This window comes from Eleutherodactylus coqui, chromosome 3, assembly GCF_035609145.1.
Source record: "Eleutherodactylus coqui strain aEleCoq1 chromosome 3, aEleCoq1.hap1, whole genome shotgun sequence".
NCBI classification, from domain to species: domain Eukaryota; kingdom Metazoa; phylum Chordata; class Amphibia; order Anura; family Eleutherodactylidae; genus Eleutherodactylus; species Eleutherodactylus coqui.
Genome location: NC_089839.1, coordinates 1376723 through 1398880, shown reverse-complemented (window position 1 = coordinate 1398880; position 22158 = coordinate 1376723). Strand labels below are relative to the sequence as shown.

General features: G+C 46.7%; 1 protein-coding gene across 5 annotated transcripts in view; it reads left to right on the top strand.

Annotated features, from left to right (window-relative positions):
• Positions 1-22158, top strand: part of PACC1 (proton activated chloride channel 1) — a 57825-nt gene that overhangs the window by 20973 nt on the left and 14694 nt on the right. For 4 of the 5 annotated variants that reach the window (XM_066595043.1, XM_066595044.1, XM_066595048.1 and 1 more), the window contains exon 7: positions 3716-3823. In XM_066595043.1, the coding sequence (XP_066451140.1) occupies positions 3716-3823 (108 nt within the window). Of the gene's footprint in view, positions 1-3715; positions 3846-22158 lie in introns of all 5 variants that reach the window. The other variant, XM_066595046.1, reaches the window with a different exon arrangement.

Here is a 22158-nt window from a genome sequence, read left to right as displayed (position 1 = left end):
GGTAATGCAGGTAGCGGTGGCCGATGCGGAGGATGAGCTCTCGGTAATGCAGGTAGCGGTGGCCGGTGCGGAGGATGAGCTCTCGGTAATGGAGGTAGCAGAGGCCGGTGCGGAGGAGGATGAGCTCCCGGTATTGGAGGTAGCAGAGGCCGGTGCGGAGGCTGAGCTCTCGGTAATGGAGGTAGCGGTGGCCGCTGCGGAGGATGAGCTCTCGGTAATGGAGGTAGCAGACGCCGGTGCGGAGGATGAGCTCTCTGTAATGGCGGTAGCGGTGTCCGATGCGGAGGATGAGCTCTCTGTAATGGAGGTAAAGGTGGCCGGTGAGGAGGATGAGCTCTCGGTAATGGAGGTAGCGGTGGCCGGTGCGGAGGATGAGCTCCCGAAATGGAGGCAGCGGTGGCCGATGCAGAGGATGCGCTCTCGGATGAGCTCTCGGTAATGGGGGTAGCGGTGGCCAGTGCGGAGGATGAGCTCTCGGTAATGGAGGTAGCGGAGGAGGATGAGCTCTCGGTAATGGAGGTAGCGGAGGAGGATGAGCTCTCGGTAATGGAGGTAGCGGAGGAGGATGAGCTCTCGGTAATGCAGGTAGCGGTGGCCGGTGCGGAGGATGAGCTCTCGGTAATGCAGGTAGCGGTGGCCGGTGCGGAGGATGAGCTCTCGGTAATGCAGGTAGCGGTGGCCGGTGCGGAGGATGAGCTCTCGGTAATGGAGGTAGCAGAGGCCGGTGCGGAGGAGGATGAGCTCCCGGTATTGGAGGTAGCAGAGGCCGGTGCGGAGGCTGAGCTCTCGGTAATGGAGGTAGCGGTGGCCGCTGCGGAGGATGAGCTCTCGGTAATGGAGGTAGCAGAGGCCGGTGCGGAGGATGAGCTCTCTGTAATGGCGGTAGCGGTGTCCGGTGCGGAGGATGAGCTCTCTGTACTGGAGGTAGCGGTGGCCGGTGCGGAGGATGAGCTCTCTGTACTGGAGGTAGCGGTGGCCGGTGCGGAGGATGAGCTCTCTGTACTGGAGGCAGCGGTGGCCGGTGCGGAGGATGAGCTCTCGGTAATGGAGGTAGCGGTGGCCGGTGCGGAGGATGAGCTCTCGGTAATGGAGGTAGCGGAGGCCGGTGCGGAGGATGAGCTCTCGGTAATGGAGGTAGCGGGGGCCGGTGCGGAGGAGGATGAGCTCTCGGTAATGGGGGTAGCGGAGGCCGGTGCGGAGGATGAGCTCTCGGTAATGGAGGTAGCGGAGGCCGGTGCGGAGGAGGATGAGCTCTCGGTAATGGTGGTAGCAGAGGCCGGTGCGGAGGAGGATGAGCTCTCGGTAATGGAGGTAGCGGAGGCCGATGCGGAGGATGAGCTCTCGGTAATGGAGGTAGCGGTGGCCGGTGCGGAGGATGAGCTCTCGGTAATGGAGGTAGCGGAGGAGGATGAGCTCTCGGTAATGGAGGTAGCGGAGGAGGATGAGCTCTCGGTAATGGAGGTAGCGGAGGAGGATGAGCTCTCGGTAATGCAGGTAGCGGTGGCCGGTGCGGAGGATGCGCTCTCGGATGAGCTCTCGGTAATGGGGGTAGCGGTGGCCGGTGCGGAGGATGAGCTCTCTGTACTGGAGGCAGCGGTGGCCGGTGCGGAGGATGAGCTCTTGGTAATGGAGGTAGCGGAGGAGGATGAGCTCTCGGTAATGGAGGTAGCGGAGGAGGATGAGCTCTCGGTAATGGAGGTAGCGGAGGAGGATGAGCTCTCGGTAATGCAGGTAGCGGTGGCCGGTGCGGAGGATGAGCTCTCGGTAATGGAGGTAGCAGAGGCCGGTGCGGAGGAGGATGAGCTCCCGGTATTGGAGGTAGCAGAGGCCGGTGCGGAGGCTGAGCTCTCGGTAATGGAGGTAGCGGTGGCCGCTGCGGAGGATGAGCTCTCGGTAATGGAGGTAGCAGAGGCCGGTGCGGAGGATGAGCTCTCTGTAATGGCGGTAGCGGTGTCCGGTGCAGAGGATGAGCTCTCTGTACTGGAGGTAGCGGTGGCCGGTGCGGAGGATGAGCTCTCTGTACTGGAGGTAGCGGTGGCCGGTGCGGAGGATGAGCTCTCTGTACTTGAGGCAGCGGTGGCCGATGCGGAGGATGAGCTCTCGGTAATGGAGGTAGCGGTGGCCGGTGCGGAGGATGAGCTCTCGGTAATGGAGGTAGCGGAGGTCGGTGCGGAGGATGAGCTCTCTGTAATGGAGGTAGCGGGGGCCGATGCGGAGGATGAGCTCTCGGTAATGGAGGCAGCGGTGGCCGGTGCGGAGGATGAGCTCTCGGTAATGGAGGCAGCGGTGGTCGGTGCGGAGGATGAGCTCTCGGTAATGGAGGTAGCGGTGGCCGGTGCGGAGGATGAGCTCTCGGTAATGGAGGTAGCGGTGGCCGGTGAGGAGGATGAGCTCTCTGTAATGGAGGTAGCAGTGGCCGGTGCGGAGGATGAGCTCTTGGTAATGGGGGTAGCGGTAGCCGGTGCGGAGGATGAGCTCTCGGTAATGGAGGTAGCGGAGGCCGGTGCGGAGGAGGATGAGCTCTCGGTAATGGTGGTAGCAGAGGGCGGTGCGGAGGAGGATGAGCTCTCGGTAATGGGGGTAGCGGAGGCCGGTGCGGAGGATGAGCTCTCGGTAATGGAGGTAGCGGAGGCCGGTGCGGAGGATGAGCTCTCGGTAATGGTGGTAGCGGTGGCCGGTGCGGAGGATGAGCTCTCGGTAATGGAGGTAGCGGTGGCCGGTGCGGAGGATGAGCTCTCGAAATGGAGGCAGCGGTGGCTGGTGCAGAGGATGCGCTCTCGGATGAGCTCTCGGTAATGGGGGTAGCGGTGGCCGGTGCGGAGGATGAGCTCTCGGTAATGGAGGTAGCGGAGGAGGATGAGCTCTCGGTAATGGAGGTAGCGGAGGAGGATGAGCTCTCGGTAATGCAGGTAGCGGTGGCCGGTGCGGAGGATGAGCTCTCGGTAATGCAGGTAGCGGTGGCCGGTGCGGAGGATGAGCTCTCGGTAATGGAGGTAGCAGAGGCCGGTGCGGAGGAGGATGAGCTCCCGGTATTGGAGGTAGCAGAGGCCGGTGCGGAGGCTGAGCTCTCGGTAATGGAGGTAGCGGTGGCCGCTGCGGAGGATGAGCTCTCGGTAATGGGGGTAGCGGTGGCCGGTGCGGAGGATGAGCTCTCGGTAATGGGGGTAGCGGTGGCCGGTGCGGAGGATGAGCTCTCGGTAATGGGGGTAGCGGTGGCCGGTGCGGAGGATGAGCTCTCGGTAATGGGGGTAGCGGTGGCCGGTGAGGAGGATGAGCTCTCGGTAATGGGGGTAGCGGTGGCCGGTGCGGAGGATGAGCTCTCGGTAATGGGGGTAGCGGTGGCCGGTGCGGAGGATGAGCTCTCGGTAATGGGGGTAGCGGTGGCCGGTGCGGAGGATGAGCTCTATGAGCTCTCGGTAATGGAGGTAGCGGTGGCCGGTGCGGAGGATGAGCTCTCGGTAATGGGGGTAGCGGTGGCCGGTGCGGAGGATGAGCTCTCGGTAATGGGGGTAGCGGTGGCCGGTGCGGAGGATGAGCTCTCGGTAATGGGGGTAGCAGTGGCCGGTGCGGAGGATGAGCGGTTCTCTAAGACAGTTGTCCGCCATCCCGTTAGGCTCCAGTGGGTGGGGGATAACTGGTGATTCTAGTAGAACCCCCTCGGATTGGCTTTGTGCCCCCGATGGTGATATTGCCCTAACTTCTTGTCTCATTGCAGACCAGTGTTGTAAACTACATCGATCGCAGGCCGACGACAGAGAAGGGAGACCAGCTGTTTTTCGTAGTTTTTGAATGGAAAGACCCGTACATCCAAGAAATCCAGGATGTGAGTATCGGGTCCCTGCAAGGTACGCTGGCATCGGGGTGGGTGGGCGCGTCTCTGCAGGCCGGGGGGCACAACTGCTTCTGCTCTGAGAGACACATTTCTATAATGAACTGGTTCCAAGGACCACAGCCGTCTGCCCACCGCAGCCATTTAGGGTTTATCCGAAGTATAGGCCAGAAGGAAATGCAATATAGAATCCCACCTATAGTGAGGATGAGCAGCAGACCGATCACATGACCCCATTATAGCGGACCGGCGCATCATACGTCCGATAAGCTACAGCGGAGAGAACTGTATGTATATACAAAGCCGATCACTCATATACAGGGGACCCAGACATGACTACACAGGGCACCCTTAGTACTTGTCCTAATATATAGGAACCAGACATGGCTACACAGGGCACCCTTAGTACTTGTCCTAATATATAGACCAGACATGACTACACAGGGCACCCTTAGTACTTGTCCTAATATATAGGAACCAGACATGGCTACACAGGGCACCCTTAGTACTTGTCCTAATATATAGGGACCAGACATGACTACACAGGGCACCATTAGTACTTGTCCTAATATATAGGAACCAGACATGGCTACACAGGGCACCCTTAGTACTTGTCCTAATATATAGGGACCAGACATGACTACACAGGGCACCCTTAGTACTTGTCCTAATATATAGGAGACCAGACATGACTAAACAGGACACCCTTAGTACTTGTCCTAATATATATAGGGACCAGGCATGACTACACAGGGCACCCTTAGTACTTGTCCTAATATATAGGGACCAGACATGACTACACAGGGCACCCTTAGTACTTGTCCTAATATATAGACCAGACATGACTACACAGGACACCCTTAGTACGTGTCCTAATATATAGACCAGACATGACTACACAGGATACCCTTAGTACTTGTCCTAGTATATAGGGACCAGACATGACCACACAGGACACCCTTAGTACTTGTCCTAATATATAGGGACCGGACATGACTACACAGGACACCCTTAGTACTTGTCCTAATATATAGGAGACCAGACATGACTACACAGGGCACCCTTAGTACTTGTCCTAATATATAGGAGACCAGACATGACTACACAGGGCACCATTAGTACTTGTCCTAATATATAGGGACCGGACATGACTACACAGGACACCCTTAGTACTTGTCCTAATATATAGGAGACCAGACATGACTACACAGGGCACCCTTAGTACTTGTCCTAATATATAGGGACCAGACATGACTACACAGGACACCCTTAGTACTTGTCCTGATATATAGGGACCAGACATGACTACACAGGACACCCTTAGTACTTGTCCTAATATATAGGGACCAGACATGACTACACAGGGCACCCTTAGTACTTGTCCTAATATATAGGGACCGGACATGACTACACAGGGCACCCTTAGTACTTGTCCTAATATATAGGGACCAGACATGACTACACAGGGCACCCTTAGTACTTGTCCTGATATATAGGGACCAGACATGACTACACAGGGCACCCTTAGTACTTGTCCTAATATATAGGGACCAGACATGACTACACAGGGCACCCTTAGTACTTGTCCTAATATATAGGGACCGGACATGACTACACAGGGCACCCTTAGTACTTGTCCTAATATATAGGGACCAGACATGACTACACAGGGCACCCTTAGTACTTGTCCTAATATATAGGGACCAGACATGACTACACAGGACACCCTTAGTACTTGTCCTAATATATAGGGACCAGACATGACTACACAGGGCACCCTTAGTACTTGTCCTAATATATAGGGACCAGACATGACTACACAGGACACCCTTAGTACTTGTCCTAATATATAGGGACCAGACATGACTACACAGGACACCCTTAGTACTTGTCCTAATATATAGACCAGACATGACTACACAGGGCACCCTTAGTACTTGTCCTAATATATAGGAGACCAGACATGACTACACAGGACACCCTTAGTACTTGTCCTAATATATAGACCAGACATGACTACACAGGGCACCCTTAGTACTTGTCCTAATATATAGACCAGACATGACTACACAGGGCACCCTTAGTACTTGTCCTAATATATAGACCAGACATGGCTACACAGGACACCCTTAGTACTTGTCCTAATATATAGGGACCAGACATGACTACACAGGACACCCTTAGTACTTGTCCTAATATATAGACCAGACATGACTACACAGGGCACCCTTAGTACTTGTCCTAATATATAGGGACCAGACATGACTACACAGGGCACCCTTAGTACTTGTCCTAATATATAGGGACCAGACATGACTACACAGGGCACCCTTAGTACTTGTCCTAATATATAGGGACCAGACATGACTACACAGGACACCCTTAGTACTTGTCCTAATATATAGGGACCAGACATGACTACACAGGGCACCCTTAGTACTTGTCCTAATATATAGGGACCGGACATGACTACACAGGGCACCCTTAGTACTTGTCCTAATATATAGACCAGACATGACTACACAGGACACCCTTAGTACTTGTCCTAATATATAGGGACCAGACATGACTACACAGGGCACCCTTAGTACTTGTCCTAATATATAGGGACCAGACATGACTACACAGGGCACCCTTAGTACTTGTCCTAATATATAGGGACCAGACATGACTACACAGGACACCCTTAGTACTTGTCCTAATATATAGGGACCAGACATGACTACACAGGGCACCCTTAGTACTTGTCCTAATATATAGGGACCAGACATGACTACACAGGGCACCCTTAGTACTTGTCCTAATATATAGGGACCAGACATGACTACACAGGACACCCTTAGTACTTGTCCTAATATATAGGGACCAGACATGACTACACAGGGCACCCTTAGTACTTGTCCTAATATATAGGGACCAGACATGACTACACAGGACACCCTTAGTACTTGTCCTAATATATAGGGGACTAGACATGACTACACAGGACACCCTTAGTACTTGTCCTAATATATAGACCAGACATGACTACACAGGGCACCCTTAGTACTTGTCCTAATATATAGGGACCAGACATGACTACACAGGGCACCCTTAGTACTTGTCCTAATATATAGGGACCAGACATGACTACACAGGGCACCCTTAGTACTTGTCCTAATATATAGACCAGACATGACTACACAGGGCACCCTTAGTACTTGTCCTAATATATAGGGACCAGACATGACTACACAGGGCACCCTTAGTACTTGTCCTAATATATAGACCCAGACATGGCTACACAGGACACCCTTAGTACTTGTCCTAATATATAGACCAGACATGACTACACAGGGCACCCTTAGTACTTGTCCTAATATATAGGGACCAGGCATGACTACACAGGGCACCCTTAGTACTTGTCCTAATATATAGGGACCAGACATGACTACACAGGACACCCTTAGTACTTGTCCTAATATATATAGACCAGACATGACTACACAGGGCACCCTTAGTACTTGTCCTAATATATAGGGACCAGACATGACTACACAGGGCACCCTTAGTACTTGTCCTAATATATAGGGACCAGACATGACTACACAGGACACCCTTAGTACTTGTCCTAATATATAGGGACCCAGACATGGCTACACAGGGCACCCTTAGTACTTGTCCTAATATATAGGAGACCAGACATGGCTACACAGGACACCCTTAGTACTTGTCCTAATATATAGGGACCAGACAGGACTACACAGGACACCCTTAGTACTTGTCCTAATATATAGAGACCAGACATGACTACACAGGACACCCTTAGTACTTGTCCTAATATATAGGGACCAGACATGACTACACAGGGCACCCTTAGTACTTGTCCTAATATATAGGAGACCAGACATGACTACACAGGACACCCTTAGTACTTGTCCTAATATATAAGGACCAGACATGACTACACAGGACACCCTTAGTACTTGTCCTAATATATAGACCAGACATGACTACACAGGACACCCTTAGTACTTGTCCTAATATATAGACCAGACATGACTATACAGGACACCCTTAGTACTTGTCCTAATATATAGAGACCAGACATGACTACACAGGACACCCTTAGTACTTGTCCTAATATATAGGAGACCAGACATGACTACACAGGACACCCTTAGTACTTGCCCTAATATATAGACCAGACATGACTACACAGGGCACCCTTAGTACTTGTCCTAATATATAGACCAGACATGACTACACAGGACACCCTTAGTACTTGTCCTAATATATAGGGACCAGACATGACTACACAGGACACCCTTAGTACTTGTCCTAATATATAGGGACCAGAGATGACTACACAGGGCACCCTTAGTACTTGTCCTAATATATAGACCAGACATGACTACACAGGACACCCTTAGTACTTGTCCTAATATATATAGACCAGACATGACTACACAGGGCACCCTTAGTACTTGTCCTAATATATAGACCAGACATGACTACACAGGGCACCCTTAGTACTTGTCCTAATATATAGACCAGACATGACTACACAGGACACCCTTAGTACTTGTCCTAATATATAGGGACCAGACATGGCTACACAGGACACCCTTAGTACTTGCCCTAATATATAGACCAGACATGACTACACAGGGCACCCTTAGTACTTGTCCTAATATATAGGAGACCAGACATGACTACACAGGACACCCTTAGTACTTGTCCTAATATATAGGGACCAGACATGGCTACACAGGACACCCTTAGTACTTGCCCTAATATATAGACCAGACATGACTACACAGGGCACCCTTAGTACTTGTCCTAATATATAGGGACCGGACATGACTACACAGGACACCCTTAGTACTTGTCCTAATATATAGACCAGACATGACTATACAGGGCACCCTTAGTACTTGTCCTAATATATAGGGACCAGACATGACTACACAGGGCACCCTTAGTACTTGTCCTAATATATAGGGACCAGACATGACTACACAGGACACCCTTAGTACTTGCCCTAATATATAGACCAGACATGACGACACAGGGCACCCTTAGTACTTGTCCTAATATATAGGGACCAGACATGACTACACAGGGCACCCTTAGTACTTGTCCTAATATATAGGAACCAGACATGACTACACAGGGCACCCTTAGTACTTGTCCTAATATATAGACCAGACATGACTACACAGGGCACCCTTAGTACTTGTCCTAATATATAGACCAGACATGACTACACAGGGCACCCTTAGTACTTGTCCTAATATATAGGAGACCAGACATGACTACACAGGACACCCTTAGTACTTGCCCTAATATATAGGAGACCAGACATGACTACACAGGACACCCTTAGTACTTGCCCTAATATATAGACCAGACATGACTACACAGGGCACCCTTAGTACTTGTCCTAATATATAGGGACCAGACATGACTACACAGGGCACCCTTAGTACTTGTCCTAATATATAGGGACCAGACATGACTACACAGGGCACCCTTAGTACTTGTCCTAATATATAGGGACCCAGACATGACTACACAGGACACCCTTAGTACTTGTCCTAATATATAGGGACCAGACATGACTACACAGGGCACCCTTAGTACTTGTCCTAATATATAGGGACCAGACATGACTACACAGGGCACCCTTAGTACTTGTCCTAATATATAGACCAGACATGACTACACAGGGCACCCTTAGTACTTGTCCTAATATATAGGAGACCAGACATGACTACACAGGACACCCTTAGTACTTGCCCTAATATATAGACCAGACATGACTACACAGGGCACCCTTAGTACTTGTCCTAATATATAGGGACCAGACATGACTACACAGGGCACCCTTAGTACTTGTCCTAATATATAGACCAGACATGACTACACAGGGCACCCTTAGTACTTGTCCTAATATATAGGGACCAGACATGACTACACAGGACACCCTTAGTACTTGTCCTAATATATAGACCAGACATGACTACACAGGACCCCCTTAGTACTTGTCCTAATATATAGGGACCAGACATGACTACACAGGACACCCTTAGTACTTGTCCTAATATATAGGAACCAGACATGACTACACAGGACACCCTTAGTACTTGTCCTAATATATAGACCAGACATGACTACACAGGGCACCCTTAGTACTTGTCCTAATATATAGGGACCAGACATGACTACACAGGACACCCTTAGTACTTGTCCTAATATATAGACCAGACATGACTACACAGGGCACCCTTAGTACTTGTCCTAATATATAGGGACCAGACATGACTACACAGGGCACCCTTAGTACTTGTCCTAATATATAGGAGATCAGACATGACTACACAGGGCACCCTTAGTACTTGTCCTAATATATAGACCAGACATGACTACACAGGACACCCTTAGTACTTGTCCTAATATATAGGGACCAGACATGACTACACAGGGCACCCTTAGTACTTGTCCTAATATATAGACCAGACACGACTACACCGGGCACCCTTAGTACTTGTCCTAATATATAGGGACCAGACATGACTACACAGGACACCCTTAGTACTTGTCCTAATATATAGGGACCAGACATGACTACACAGGACACCCTTAGTACTTGTCCTAATATATGGGGACCAGACATGACTACACAGGGCACCCTTAGTACTTGTCCTAATATATAGAGACCAGACATGACTACACAGGGCACCCTTAGTACTTGTCCTAATATATAGACCCAGACATGACTACACAGGACACCCTTAGTACTTGTCCTAATATATAGACCAGACATGACTACACAGGACACCCTTAGTACTTGTCCTAATATATAGGAGACCAGACATGACTACACAGGACACCCTTAGTACTTGTCCTAATATATAGAGACCAGACATGACTACACAGGACACCCTTAGTACTTGTCCTAATATATAGACCAGACATGACTACACAGGACACCCTTAGTACTTGTCCTAATATATAGGGGACCAGACGTGACTACACAGAGCACCCTTAGTACTTGTCCTAATATATAGGAGACCAGACATGACTACACAGGACACCCTTAGTACTTGCCCTAATATATAGACCAGACATGACTACACAGGGCACCCTTAGTACATGTCCTAATATATAGGGATCAGACATGGCTACACAGGACACCCTTAGTACTTGTCCTAATATATAGGGACCAGACATGGCTACACAGGGCACCCTTAGTACTTGCCCTAATATATAGACCAGACATGACTACACAGGACACCCTTAGTACTTGCCCTAATATATAGACCAGACATGGCTACACAGGGCACCCTTAGTACTTGTCCTAATATATAGACCAGACATGACTACACAGGGCACCCTTAGTACTTGTCCTAATATATAGACCAGACATGACTACACAGGCCACCCTTAGTACTTGTCCTAATATATAGACCAGACATGACTACACAGGACACCCTTAGTACTTGTCCTAATATATAGACCAGACATGACTACACAGGACACCCTTAGTACTTGTCCTAATATATATAGACCAGACATGACTACACAGGACACCCTTAGTACTTGTCCTAATATACAGACCAGACATGACTACACAGGACACCCTTAGTACTTGTCCTAATATATAGGGACCAGACATGACTACACAGGACACCCTTAGTACTTGTCCTAATATATAGGGACCAGACATGACTACACAGGGCACCCTTAGTACTTGTCCCAATATATAGGGACCGGACATGACTACACAGGACACCCTTAGTACTTGTCCTAATATATAGGGACCAGACATGACTACACAGGACACCCTTAGTACTTGTCCTAATATATAGGGGCCAGACATGACTACACAGGGCACCCTTAGTACTTGTCCTAATATATAGACCAGACATGACTACACAGGGCACCCTTAGTACTTGTCCTAATATATAGACCAGACATGACTACACAGGGCACCCTTAGTACTTGTCCTAATATATAGGGACCAGACATGACTACACAGGGCACCCTTAGTACTTGTCCTAATATATAGGGACCAGACATGACTACACAGGACACCGTTAGTACTTGTCCTAATATATAGGGACCAGACATGACTACACAGGACACCCTTAGTACTTGTCCTAATATATAGACCAGACATGACTACACAGGGCACCCTTAGTACTTGTCCTAATATATAGACCAGACATGACTACACAGGACACCCTTAGTACTTGTCCTAATATATAGGGACCAGACATGTCTACACAGTGCACCCTTAGTACTTGTCCTAATATATAGGGACCAGACATGACTACACAGGGCACCCTTAGTACTTGTCCTAATATATATAGACCAGACATGACTACACAGGACACCCTTAGTACTTGTCCTAATATATAGGGACCAGACATGACTACACAGGACACCCTTAGTACTTGTCCTAATATATAGGGACCAGACATGACTACACAGGACACCCTTAGTACTTGTCCTAATATATAGGGACCAGACATGACTACACAGGACACCCTTAGTACTTGTCCTAATATATAGGGACCAGACATGACTACACAGGGCACCCTTAGTACTTGTCCTAATATATAGACCAGACATGACTACACAGGACACCCTTAGTACTTGTCCTAATATATAGGGACCAGACATGACTACACAGGACACCCTTAGTACTTGTCCTAATATATAGACCAGACATGACTACACAGGACACCCTTAGTACTTGTCCTAATATATAGGGGACCAGACGTGACTACACAGAGCACCCTTAGTACTTGTCCTAATATATAGACCAGACATGACTACACAGAGCACCCTTAGTACTTGTCCTAATATATAGACCAGACATGACTACACAGGGCACCCTTAGTACTTGTCCTAATATATAGGGACCAGACATGACTACACAGGACACCCTTAGTACTTGTCCTAATATATAGGGGACCAGACGTGACTACACAGAGCACCCTTAGTACTTGTCCTAATATATAGGGATCAGACATGGCTACACAGGACACCCTTAGTACTTGTCCTAATATATAGACCAGACATGACTACACAGGGCACCCTTAGTACTTGTCCTAATATATAGGGACCAGACATGGCTACACAAGACACCCTTAGTACTTGTCCTAATATATAGGGACCAGACATGACTACACAGGACACTTTTAGTACTTGTCCTAATATATAAGGACCAGACATGACTACACAGGACACCCTTAGTACTTGTCCTAATATATAGACCAGACATGACTACACAGGGCACCCTTAGTACTTGTCCTAATATATAGAGACCAGACATGACTACACAGGGCACCCTTAGTACTTGTCCTAATATATAGGAACCAGACATGACTACACAGGACACCCTTAGTACTTGTCCTAATATATAGGGACCAGACATGACTACACAGGGCACCCTTAGTACTTGTCCTAATATATAGGAACCAGACATGACTACACAGGGCACCCTTAGTACTTGTCCTAATATATAGACCAGACATGACTACACAGGGCACCCTTAGTACTTGTCCTAATATATATACACCAGACATGACTACACAGGGCACCATTAGTACTTGTCCTAATATATAGACCAGACATGACTACACAGGACACCCTTAGTACTTGTCCTAATATATAGAGACCAGACATGACTACACAGGACACCCTTAGTACTTGTCCTAATATATAGGGACCAGACATGGCTACACAGGACACCCTTAGTACTTGTCCTAATATATAGACCAGACATGACTACACAGGACACCCTTAGTACTTGTCCTAATATATAGACCAGACATGACTACACAGGGCACCCTTAGTACTTGTCCTAATATATAGGGACCAGACATGACTACACAGGACACCCTTAGTACTTGTCCTAATATATAGGGACCAGACATGACTACACAGGACACCCTTAGTACTTGTCCTAATATATAGGGACCAGACATGACTACACAGGACACCCTTAGTACTTGTCCTAATATATAGGGACCAGACATGACTACACAGGACACCCTTAGTACTTGTCCTAATATATAGGGACCAGACATGACTACACAGGGCACCCTTAGTACTTGTCCTAATATATAGGGACCAGACATGACTACACAGGACACCCTTAGTACTTGTCCTAATATATAGGGACCAGACATGACTACACAGGGCACCCTTAGTACTTGTCCTAATATATAGACCAGACATGACTACACAGGATACCCTTAGTACTTGTCCTAATATATAGACCAGACATGACTACACAGGGCACCCTTAGTACTTGTCCTAATATATAGACCAGACATGACTACACAGGACACCCTTAGTACTTGTCCTAATATATAGGGACCAGACATGACTACACAGGACACCCTTAGTACTTGTCCTAATATATAGGGACCAGACATGACTACACAGGGCACCCTTAGTACTTGTCCTAATATATAGACCAGACATGACTACACAGGATACCCTTAGTACTTGTCCTAATATATAGACCAGACATGACTACACAGGGCACCCTTAGTACTTGTCCTAATATATAGACCAGACATGACTACACAGGGCACCCTTAGTACTTGTCCTAATATATAGACCAGACATGACTACACAGGATACCCTTAGTACTTGTCCTAATATATAGACCAGACATGACTACACAGGGCACCCTTAGTACTTGTCCTAATATATATAGACCAGGCATGACTACACAGGACACCCTTAATACTTGTCCTAATATATAGGGACCAGACATGACTACACAGGGCACCCTTAGTACTTGTCCTAATATATAGGGACCAGACATGACTACACAGTGCACCCTTAGTACTTGTCCTAATATATAGGGACCAGACATGACTACACAGGGCACCCTTAGTACTTGTCCTAATATATAGGGACCAGACATGACTACACAGGACACCCTTAGTACTTGTCCTAATATATAGGGACCAGACATGACTACACAGGGCACCATTAGTACTTGTCCTAATATATAGACCAGACATGACTACACAGGACACCCTTAGTACTTGTCCTAATATATAGAGACCAGACATGACTACACAGGACACCCTTAGTACTTGTCCTAATATATAGACCAGACATGACTATACAGGGCACCCTTAGTACTTGTCCTAATATATAGGGACCAGACATGGCTACACAGGACACCCTTAGTACTTGTCCTAATATATAGAGACCAGACATGACTACACAGGACACCCTTAGTACTTGTCCTAATATATAGACCAGACATGACTATACAGGGCACCCTTAGTACTTGTCCTAATATATAGACCAGACATGACTACACAGGGCACCCTTAGTACTTGTCCTAATATATAGACCAGACATGACTACACAGGGCACCCTTAGTACTTGTCCTAATATATAGGGACCAGACATGACTACACAGGGCACCCTTAGTACTTGTCCTAATATATAGACCAGACATGACTACACGAGGCACCCTTAGTACTTGTCCTAATATATAGGGACCAGACATGACTACACAGGACACCCTTAGTACTTGTCCTAATATATAGACCAGACATGACTACACAGGGCACCCTTAGTACTTGTCCTAATATATAGGGACCAGACATGACTACACAGGGCACCCTTAGTACTTGTCCTAATATATAGAGACCAGACATGACTACACAGGACACCCTTAGTACTTGTCCTAATATATAGACCAGACATGACTACACAGGACACCCTTAGTACTTGTCCTAATATATAGAGACCAGACATGACTACACAGGGCACCCTTAGTACTTGTCCTAATATATAGGGACCAGACATGACTACACAGGGCACCCTTAGTACTTGTCCTAATATATAGGAACCAGACATGACTACACAGGGCACCCTTAGTACTTGTCCTAATATATAGACCAGACATGACTACACAGGGCACCCTTAGTACTTGTCCTAATATATATACACCAGACATGACTACACAGGGCACCATTAGTACTTGTCCTAATATATAGACCAGACATGACTACACAGGACACCCTTAGTACTTGTCCTAATATATAGGGACCAGACATGACTACACAGGACACCGTTAGTACTTGTCCTAATATATAGGGACCAGACATGACTACACAGGGCACCCTTAGCACTTGTCCTAATATATAGGGACCAGACATGTCTACACAGTGCACCCTTAGTACTTGTCCTAATATATATAGACCAGACATGACTACACAGGACACCCTTAGTACTTGTCCTAATATACAGACCAGACATGACTACACAGGACACCCTTAGTACTTGTCCTAATATATAGGGACCAGACATGACTACACAGGACACCCTTAGTACTTGTCCTAATATATAGGGACCAGACATGACTACACAGGGCACCCTTAGTACTTGTCCCAATATATAGGGACCGGACATGACTACACAGGACACCCTTAGTACTTGTCCTAATATATAGGGACCAGACATGACTACACAGGACACCCTTAGTACTTGTCCTAATATATAGGGGCCAGACATGACTACACAGGGCACCCTTAGTACTTGTCCTAATATATAGACCAGACATGACTACACAGGGCACCCTTAGTACTTGTCCTAATATATAGACCAGACATGACTACACAGGGCACGCTTAGTACTTGTCCTAATATATAGGGACCAGACATGACTACACAGGGCACCCTTAGTACTTGTCCTAATATATAGGGACCAGACATGACTACACAGGACACCGTTAGTACTTGTCCTAATATATAGGGACCAGACATGACTACACAGGGCACCCTTAGCACTTGTCCTAATATATAGGGACCAGACATGTCTACACAGTGCACCCTTAGTACTTGTCCTAATATATAGGGACCAGACATGACTACACAGGACACCCTTAGTACTTGTCCTAATATATAGACCAGACATGACTACACAGGGCACCCTTAGTACTTGTCCTAATATATAGACCAGACATGACTACACAGGACACCCTTAGTACTTGTCCTAATATATATAGACCAGACATGACTACACAGGACACCCTTAGTACTTGTCCTAATATATAGGGACCAGACATGACTACACAGGACACCCTTAGTACTTGTCCTAATATATAGGGACCAGACATGACTACACAGGACACCCTTAGTACTTGTCCTAATATATAGGGACCAGACATGACTACACAGGACACCCTTAGTACTTGTCCTAATATATAGGGACCAGACATGACTACACAGGGCACCCTTAGTACTTGTCCTAATATATAGACCAGACATGACTACACAGGACACCCTTAGTACTTGTCCTAATATATAGGGACCAGACATGACTACACAGGACACCCTTAGTACTTGTCCTAATATATAGACCAGACATGACTACACAGGACACCCTTAGTACTTGTCCTAATATATAGGGGACCAGACGTGACTACACAGAGCACCCTTAGTACTTGTCCTAATATATAGACCAGACATGACTACACAGAGCACCCTTAGTACTTGTCCTAATATATAGACCAGACATGACTACACAGGGCACCCTTAGTACTTGTCCTAATATATAGGGACCAGACATGACTACACAGAGCACCCTTAGTACTTGTCCTAATATATAGACCAGACATGACTACACAGGGCACCCTTAGTACTTGTCCTAATATATAGGGGACCAGACGTGACTACACAGAGCACCCTTAGTACTTGTCCTAATATATAGGGGACCAGACATGACTACACAGGACACCCTTAGTACTTGTCCTAATATATAGGGGACCAGACGTGACTACACAGAGCACCCTTAGTACTTGTCCTAATATATAGGGATCAGACATGGCTACACAGGACACCCTTAGTACTTGTCCTAATATATAGACCAGACATGACTACACAGGGCACCCTTAGTACTTGTCCTAATATATAGGGACCAGACATGGCTACACAGGACACCCTTAGTACTTGTCCTAATATATAGGGACCAGACATGACTACACAGGACACCCTTAGTACTTGTCCTAATATATAAGGACCAGACATGACTACACAGGACACCCTTAGTACTTGTCCTAATATATAGACCAGACATGACTACACAGGGCACCCTTAGTACTTGTCCTAATATATAGAGACCAGACATGACTACACAGGGCACCCTTAGTACTTGTCCTAATATATAGGAACCAGACATGACTACACAGGGCACCCTTAGTACTTGTCCTAATATATAGACCAGACATGACTACACAGGGCACCCTTAGTACTTGTCCTAATATATATACACCAGACATGACTACACAGGGCACCATTAGTACTTGTCCTAATATATAGACCAGACATGACTACACAGGACACCCTTAGTACTTGTCCTAATATATAGAGACCAGACATGACTACACAGGACACCCTTAGTACTTGTCCTAATATATAGGGACCAGACATGGCTACACAGGACACCCTTAGTACTTGTCCTAATATATAGACCAGACATGACTACACAGGACACCCTTAGTACTTGTCCTAATATATAGACCAGACATGACTACACAGGGCACCCTTAGTACTTGTCCTAATATATAGGGACCAGACATGACTACACAGGACACCCTTAGTACTTGTCCTAATATATAGGGACCAGACATGACTACACAGGACACCCTTAGTACTTGTCCTAATATATAGGGACCAGACATGACTACACAGGACACCCTTAGTACTTGTCCTAATATATAGGGACCAGACATGACTACACAGGACACCCTTAGTACTTGTCCTAATATATAGGGACCAGACATGACTACACAGGGCACCCTTAGTACTTGTCCTAATATATAGGGACCAGACATGACTACACAGGACACCCTTAGTACTTGTCCTAATATATAGGGACCAGACATGACTACACAGGGCACCCTTAGTACTTGTCCTAATATATAGACCAGACATGACTACACAGGATACCCTTAGTACTTGTCCTAATATATAGACCAGACATGACTACACAGGACACCCTTAGTACTTGTCCTAATATATAGACCAGACATGACTACACAGGGCACCCTTAGTACTTGTCCTAATATATAGACCAGACATGACTACACAGGATACCCTTAGTACTTGTCCTAATATATAGACCAGACATGACTACACAGGGCACCCTTAGTACTTGTCCTAATATATATAGACCAGGCATGACTACACAGGACACCCTTAGTACTTGTCCTAATATATAGGGACCAGACATGACTACACAGGGCACCCTTAGTACTTGTCCTAATATATAGGGACCAGACATGACTACACAGTGCACCCTTAGTACTTGTCCTAATATATAGGGACCAGACATGACTACACAGGGCACCCTTAGTACTTGTCCTAATATATATACACCAGACATGACTACACAGGGCACCATTAGTACTTGTCCTAATATATAGACCAGACATGACTACACAGGACACCCTTAGTACTTGTCCTAATATATAGAGACCAGACATGACTACACAGGACACCCTTAGTACTTGTCCTAATATATAGACCAGACATGACTATACAGGGCACCCTTAGTACTTGTCCTAATATATAGGGACCAGACATGGCTACACAGGACACCCTTAGTACTTGTCCTAATATATAGAGACCAGACATGACTACACAGGACACCCTTAGTACTTGTCCTAATATATAGACCAGACATGACTATACAGGGCACCCTTAGTACTTGTCCTAATATATAGACCAGACATGACTACACAGGGCACCCTTAGTACTTGTCCTAATATATAGACCAGACATGACTACACAGGGCACCCTTAGTACTTGTCCTAATATATAGGGACCAGACATGACTACACAGGGCACCCTTAGTACTTGTCCTAATATATAGACCAGACATGACTACACGAGGCACCCTTAGTACTTGTCCTAATATATAGGGACCAGACATGACTACACAGGACACCCTTAGTACTTGTCCTAATATATAGACCAGACATGACTACACAGGGCACCCTTAGTACTTGTCCTAATATATAGGGACCAGACATGACTACACAGGGCACCCTTAGTACTTGTCCTAATATATAGAGACCAGACATGACTACACAGGACACCCTTAGTACTTGTCCTAATATATAGACCAGACATGACTACACAGGACACCCTTAGTACTTGTCCTAATATATAGAGACCAGACATGACTACACAGGGCACCCTTAGTACTTGTCCTAATATATAGGGACCAGACATGACTACACAGGGCACCCTTAGTACTTGTCCTAATATATAGGAACCAGACATGACTACACAGGGCACCCTTAGTACTTGTCCTAATATATAGACCAGACATGACTACACAGGGCACCCTTAGTACTTGTCCTAATATATATACACCAGACATGACTACACAGGGCACCATTAGTACTTGTCCTAATATATAGACCAGACATGACTACACAGGACACCCTTAGTACTTGTCCTAATATATAGAGACCAGACATGACTACACAGGACACCCTTAGTACTTGTCCTAATATATAGGGACCAGACATGGCTACACAGGACACCCTTAGTACTTGTCCTAATATATAGACCAGACATGACTACACAGGACACCCTTAGTACTTGTCCTAATATATAGACCAGACATGACTACACAGGGCACCCTTAGTACTTGTCCTAATATATATACACCAGACATGACTACACAGGACACCCTTAGTACTTGTCCTAATATATAGGGACCAGACATGACTACACTGGGCACCCTTAGTACTTGTCCTAATATATAGGGACCAGACATGACTACACTGGACACCCTTAGTACTTGTCCTAATATATAGGGGACCAGACATGACTACACAGGACACCCTTAGTACTTGTCCATATATAGGGACCAGACATGACTACACAGGGCACCCTTAGTACTTGTCCTAATATATAGGGACCAGACATGACTACACAGGGCACCCTTAGTACTTGTCCTAATATATAGACCAGACATGACTACACAGGACACCCTTAGTACTTGTCCTAATATATAGAGACCAGACATGACTACACAGGACACCCTTAGTACTTGTCCTAATATATAGACCAGACATGACTATACAGGGCACCCTTAGTACTTGTCCTAATATATAGGGACCAGACATGGCTACACAGGACACCCTTAGTACTTGTCCTAATATATAGAGACCAGACATGACTACACAGGACACCCTTAGTACTTGTCCTAATATATAGACCAGACATGACTACACAGGACACCCTTAGTACTTGTCCTAATATATAGAGACCAGACATGACTACACAGGACACCCTTAGTACTTGTCCTAATATATAGACCAGACATGACTATACAGGGCACCCTTAGTACTTGTCCTAATATATAGGGACCAGACATGGCTACACAGGACACCCTTAGTACTTGTCCTAATATATAGAGACCAGACATGACTACACAGGACACCCTTAGTACTTGTCCTAATATATAGACCAGACATGACTATACAGGGCACCCTTAGTACTTGTCCTAATATATAGACCAGACATGACTACACAGGGCACCCTTAGTACTTGTCCTAATATATAGACCAGACATGACTACACAGGGCACCCTTAGTACTTGTCCTAATATATAGGGACCAGACATGACTACACAGGGCACCCTTAGTACTTGTCCTAATATATAGACCAGACATGACTACACGAGGCACCCTTAGTACTTGTCCTAATATATAGGGACCAGACATGACTACACAGGACACCCTTAGTACTTGTCCTAATATATAGACCAGACATGACTACACAGGGCACCCTTAGTACTTGTCCTAATATATAGGGACCAGACATGACTACACAGGGCACCCTTAGTACTTGTCCTAATATATAGGGGACCAGACATGACTACACAGGACACCCTTAGTACTTGTCCTAATATATAGGGACCAGACATGACTACACAGGACACCCTTAGTACTTGTCCTAATATATAGGGACCAGACATGACTACACAGGGCACCCTTAGTACTTGTCCTAATATATAGACCAGACATGACTACACAGGACACCCTTAGTACTTGTCCTAATATATAGACCAGACATGACTACACAGGGCACCCTTAGTACTTGTCCTAATATATAAGGACCAGACATGACTACACAGGACACCCTTAGTACTTGTCCTAATATATAGACCAGACATGACTACACAGGGCACCCTTAGTACTTGTCCTAATATATAGACCAGACATGACTACACAGGACACCCTTAGTACTTGTCCTAATATATAAGGACCAGACATGACTACA